This window comes from Aulostomus chinensis, chromosome 11 (genome assembly GCF_037954235.1).
Source record: "Aulostomus chinensis isolate RoL2024-O1b breed Wild chromosome 11, RoL_Achi_v1.0, whole genome shotgun sequence".
NCBI classification, from domain to species: Eukaryota; Metazoa; Chordata; class Actinopteri; order Syngnathiformes; family Aulostomidae; genus Aulostomus; species Aulostomus chinensis.
The window spans coordinates 13,197,501-13,203,285 of NC_141330.1; the positions used below are offsets into that span (position 1 = coordinate 13,197,501).

At 42.2% G+C, this 5,785-nt stretch overlaps 1 protein-coding gene across 1 annotated transcript; it reads right to left on the reverse strand.

Annotated features, from left to right (window-relative positions):
• Nucleotides 1-1,854: 1,854 nt before the first annotated feature.
• On the reverse strand, nt 1,855-5,276 carry hoxa11b (homeobox A11b). The gene is made up of 2 exons (XM_086217254.1): nt 3,629-5,276; nt 1,855-2,600 (listed from the first exon to the last, which is right to left on the reverse strand). The coding sequence occupies exons 1-2, from the start codon at nt 4,362-4,364 to the stop codon at nt 2,368-2,370; spliced, it is 969 nt and encodes a 322-aa protein (XP_086073380.1). The 5' UTR covers nt 4,365-5,276; the 3' UTR covers nt 1,855-2,367.
• Nucleotides 5,277-5,785: the final 509 nt, after the last annotated feature.

Here is a 5,785-nt window from a genome sequence, read left to right on the forward strand (position 1 = left end):
ACACACAGGCACTTCATCATCTAGTAGAAGACTAGTAATCAAACATGGGGACTCACATTCAATTTCATGTTCAAAGAAACAAACGTTTGGAAGTTTTTACGTAGCGTTGTTTTTTTTTTCTTCTTCCTGAAAACGTCTGCATGAATGGTGTTGTCTGCTGTGTATAAACTGGGATTGAAGACATATTTTACACACAAACATTCTTTCCTAAATGTCAATCACAATATTTCTGTTCCTACCTTCACAAAGGAATCCCGAGGCGCTGACATATCTTAAATCAGCTGAGCGGTGACTCAAACTTCTTTTATATCTCAATTCACGGCAATGACATTGATCTGAGCAGCGCCACCCAGTGGATGAACAGGATAGGCCTCCACTGCAACAGCAACACACACACACACACACACACACACACACACACACACACACACATACGCACCCAAACACATTTATACACGCACACACACACACACACACACACACACACACCAGCAGCAGCAGCCTGGGCAGAATATTCCTACCACGGCAAGATGCTGCAACAAATGACGCCGGGAAGGTCCGTGAACACAAGCTTTCAATGCTCCCAGCCCTTGTTTTTCAGCCCTTTATAGTCACAGTTAATAACCTTGGTCTCAGACGCTTTATTACACTACACTCCAAATGCTCCAGACGAATCCGCGTTTTATGGCCAAGTTACTGGAGCAACTGGGAGGATGTGCAGCAATCAAAGGGGCATTCCTGGGAGCCTCACAGGATGCAGGGTATAAGGGAGGCATCAGGGCCATATTCGCTTATGGCAGGCCATTCAAGCTGTCGTCAGAGGCCTGTTGCTGGATCTGAATCCATCTTTCGCATACAACACACACACACACACAAGCACACATACACACACACACAAACACACACACAAGCACACACACACACGCACGCATATACCTTTCCTCCCAGGTGGACGTCAATCTACTCCACCCCCACTGGCCGTTTATCTAACTCGTGTGGGCAATTAGGATTTTATTTTATTTCATTTTATTTAAACACTCCTGGTGATATATGAATGATCAAACAGCTGATAGTGACAGGGATTTGGAGTTTATCCCCTTTTTTCTTGAGCTAGGTGGGTCACCGAAGGTTGATTTTTAGTGGCTATACGTTTAAAAATAAAAAAGAAGAAGAAGAAGAAGAAGAAGAAGAAAAAAAAGACAACCTAAAGATCTCCAACAACAAGATTAGCATCAACTCGCTAATACAGGTTTATGTTCTTTGAAAAGAGTTGGTATGCAGATTAAAACAAGTGTGAAGATTGTTTCCGGGAGGCCAGCATGCATGCCAGGTCAAAAAAATGCAACTTTCCGCATCACCCAAGAAATGAACGAAGCCTTTGTAATGGATATCAAATTAGAAATGCAGCAGATCCTGTTTCCCGGTAATGAAGGGATCAGACCAATCTCTGCATCTGATACCATCCACGTGCTTCCATATAAAACAAGATACGGGATTATGTTTTATTTGAATATTTTTCCTTGATTTTTTTTTTTTTACCAGCGGTTTTACAATTCGGACAAAGTAAGAGAAGAATCCAAGTTTACGAGCTGAGCGATTGTACCTCGGCTCAAGCGCAGATGTTAAGGGGAAGACATTATGACTGAGTAATCAATTAATAATATATGAAACGAATGGAGTGGGGCTTTCCACTGATACGACAACACTGCGACGTTTTTTTTGGAAGAGATGACGGTGGGAAAAAAAAAAAACAACATCTGACAACATTTGGTCGTGAACCAAAGCACACACACATGTACATGTATATATACATATATACACACACACAAACACACGCACACACTCTTGTTTCGAGACATCGCAATTGTATTTGTACAATAGAATGAAAAGATTAAAAGAGAAAAAGGGGGAAATATGAACAGCTGCTTTGCCACCATTTCTAGTCACTTGCGTGTGCGTGCGTGAGATTTGGGAAAATTGTAATTATTTTGGAGGAATATTAAGACTTTTTTTTCAGGGATGGGGTTGAGTGGGGAGGGGGTTGGGGGGGAGGGTGTATGTTAAGTACTTTTTAATCTTCGAGTTACTAATTTGCATTAATGGAACAAAGAAAACATGAGGAGAATTTTGGATTAAATAGTTTTCCGTGTAAGGGCACTGTACACGCAACGACTTTAACAATTGTAGGCCAATAATAATAATAATAATAATAATAATAATAATAATAATAATAATAATAATAATAATTAGACAGAGTTTTAATGACAAAATACTGTATAAACCCTTGAAATCTTGGAAGTCTGACTCGTTACATGTCGCCATCTCGTCCAGGTACGACATGGCTTCATTACAGTCTTTGTTCAGTTTTTATAAGAGAGGGTTGGCGGTGTAGTACTGTAAACGGTCTCTGTTCAGTTTCTTCTCCTTCATCCTCCTGTTCTGAAACCAGATTTTGACCTGGCGATCTGTCAGATTGAGCATCCGCGAGAGCTGCAGACGCTTCTCTTTGTTGATGTAAACGCTGAAAAAGAATTCCCTCTCCAGTTCCCTGATTTGATATTTCGAGTATGGACATCTCTTCTTACGCGTCCTCTGGCCACCTGAAACACGACAAGAAGAAGAAGAAGAAGAAGAAGAAGAAGAAGAAGAAGAAGAAGAAGAAGAAGAAGAAGAAGAAGATGAAGAAGAAGATGAAGAAGAAGATGAAGAAGAAGATGAAGAAGAACAACAAAAACCATTAGATATAACGTGAGAGCAACGTTGTTTCCACTGTCATCTTTCGAAGGCAGCAGTGGTGGTCTGTACATTCGCAGCAGGGTTCAAGGGTTTCCCTCCTCCCAGGCCTACAGGGCTGAGATTTGTAAACAGACTCTGGACTTGATGGTGGGTTTGGCGTGGAGGATTTGACTGTATAAGCAATGAAAACCGTAGTGAAATCATAAAAATAACAATGAAGGGTGAAGACAAGAGCCTAAAAGCAACAACAAAAAAGGGAATAGCAGCAGTATCGGGTGTCTGATGTGATTATATCGTGCGCTTTTGATTTCGCTGTGCTGTGCGTCGAGAGCCTGGTGAGGCCAGCTGGATATCAGCTGTGGAATTAAATCCTCGCAAAAGCCAGTGAATTTCTATAAATATTTATCTTTAAATTATGAGCAGTTCTTAAAGTCTTGCCCATAGTCAGATTACCCCCAAAAAAGCCGCAGTAGTAAATTACTAAACGCCTCAGTAGCTTTTCCAACAGAGTAAATCAAATCAGCATAAATATACAGGTACAGTGCGTAAAAGCCAGTGGAGGTGGATATGTGTGTATATTCTTAGATGTTATATAACCTTCAATAACTGTGCTGCGAATTAGACATTTAGTTTAGAGGCTGTTTGGAAATGTGAGCGCACAACTGAGGGTAAAAAAGTGTTTGAAATCTTATTACAAACTAAACTCTTCACGGCCAATTTCAATCCCAAGCACGTGATCTTGTCGTTTATAACATAGTTTTGTTAAAGGGGTAAATCTGCAGGCCCTCCATAAACTGTAGCCTACGTGCTTATAAAACAGCATATAAAAAGCTTTAAGAGCAACGCGTTGGGGTTTTTCTCCTTCGTGCATTAAATAAGCAGAGAGACTCACCGCTGCCTTTGCTCGGGGTCTCCTCGCTGTGACCGGGGGACGACTTAGGGCTGCAACTCTCCGCCCTGTCCGAGCCAGGATGAGCCGGAGCGGGGCTTGTTTTGGCGGTGTGTCTGTCCGTGTCTGCTGCTTGTGCTGTAGGTGTTGTGCTGTTTTCTGTACCCCAGGCGGTGTCGAAGAACTGGTCGAACGCTTGTGGCAGGACGCCGTTCCTGCCGACGCTGCCATAGAAGCCGGGCGTCGGGTTGGAGCTGGAGTGGCTGACGCCGGAGCTGCTTTTCACCAGGATCTCTCCCCCCCGTGAAGTCGGACTTGTCCAGCCGTCCCTGTGCACGATATCCTCAGTGTAGCAGTGCGATAGAGTCCCCCTGCTGTGGTGCCATTTACTGGAAGTCTCAATGCCATAGTCTCTTAAAGCCACATCTCTGACGGACGGGACCTGTGGCAGAGCTGGGGACTGGTAGGAGTATGCCATGGGGCAAGAGGACTGGCTCTGGGTTAAATAATGAGGGAGACCGGAGAAGTCTGCTCCGGAGACGTAGTAAGTGCAGCTTGGTAAATACATATTAGACCCAGAGACCCTCTCATCAAAATCCATATTCTGCTGTTGGAAACGTCCTATAATAATCCTCGCATAGTTCCTCCGCGGCGCTGCGCTCCAGTCACTTTGAGGCAGATTGGTGGAGCAGAAATCCTTAGACGTACAAGCTGACGTGGGGGATCCATCTCTATCCATTCCTGAGGGCCAAAGCCATGTGACCACTGGCACAAAATGACAGATAGCCTACGCCTCAAGTAGGCTATTCAATGAGTTTATATACTGGACCTTTGGCTGTATGGGAAAAGGAAAAATACTGAGAGGGAATTTTGCATCGGATTCATGTTTGGCCATTTTTTTTAAAGAGCTCCATATGTTATGTGTTGACTCTCTTTTCTCTGTAGATGAGAGCTACTTCTAACAGGCTGTAAGGGTTTTATTCCGGTTTAATAACAAACAGAATCAAAGACTTGGATTATCCAATTTTACGCGGATGTGCGTAAAGAGGCATATTTTTACACAGTTTTGTTAGTTTTTAAACATAACCATCACCTTAACCTTAACCTCCACGGAGAACCCTTAATGTCAAGGTACACTTTTCTTTCTTCTTCTTCTTCTCCTTCTTTTTTTTTTACAAGAATGAAGCGAGGGAGACATTTTTATGAATGTAAGGCTTTTTTCTCCCCTCCAGTGCCACAAGTAGATAAATTCCATGAGGAAGGTTTATACTCTAAAAACATGACCCTTGCGTCCTGCTTTATTTGATCCAACTGAAATCACCGAGCTCAGGAATTATTTCCTCTTCATCAGTTGTATTCAAAATAGCTCCTCCGGCTAAATATATAGTCCGCAAGTGTTGGAGCATGAGTCATGCAGCACTTTTGTCAGGCATCAGCTCAGTTTGGCACCCGCAGGGACAAAAACGCTGCAGTCTTGGTTTTCTCTCTTGAGGTTGCTGCGTGTTTAGTTTGGACTCCCCTTTTTTTTTTTCTTTTTTAGTAATTTTAGAACATTTCATTCTGACTCAGTTCATAATGCAGAACACATATTTGATTACATGTTGGGTTCATTTCTTCACATAAAAGTTGATACTTGAACTGTCTGTATGTACTTGCAGTGGATCATCAAATTACTGGATAAATGGCCACAAGCGGCTTGGCTGACGTAAGTATGTGGGAGATCACGTATGAATTGACTTTATTATTTAGTTTTCCCCCTTTTTTTAATTTGACGTTAACTGCATCGAAGTCGTGTGCTTTGAATCATAGAATAAAGCTATTTCTGGCACATGTTGTCCTGATGGAAACATTCTTTCAAATCTTTTATCTACATTTTTTTTTTTTGGAAAGTTCTTTGTTTAATTTAAATCAATAAATTCGCCATCTTGGACTTAAACACTGGCGACGGCCCATTACTCGCTATTAGCTGGATCCTCTCTGATGGATCAAATTCACTTGTGAGTTGTTAGCCTTTTTTTAAAAGCAAAAAAAACAAACAAACAAACCAATGGAGCCCTTGGCAACAAAGTCGAGATGGAATGACGACGCACCTGTTTGTGACGTGTTTCCTACCCATTGTAGGCCTCCATCTTTAAGAGGCCCACAGTCCCAATCTAACTT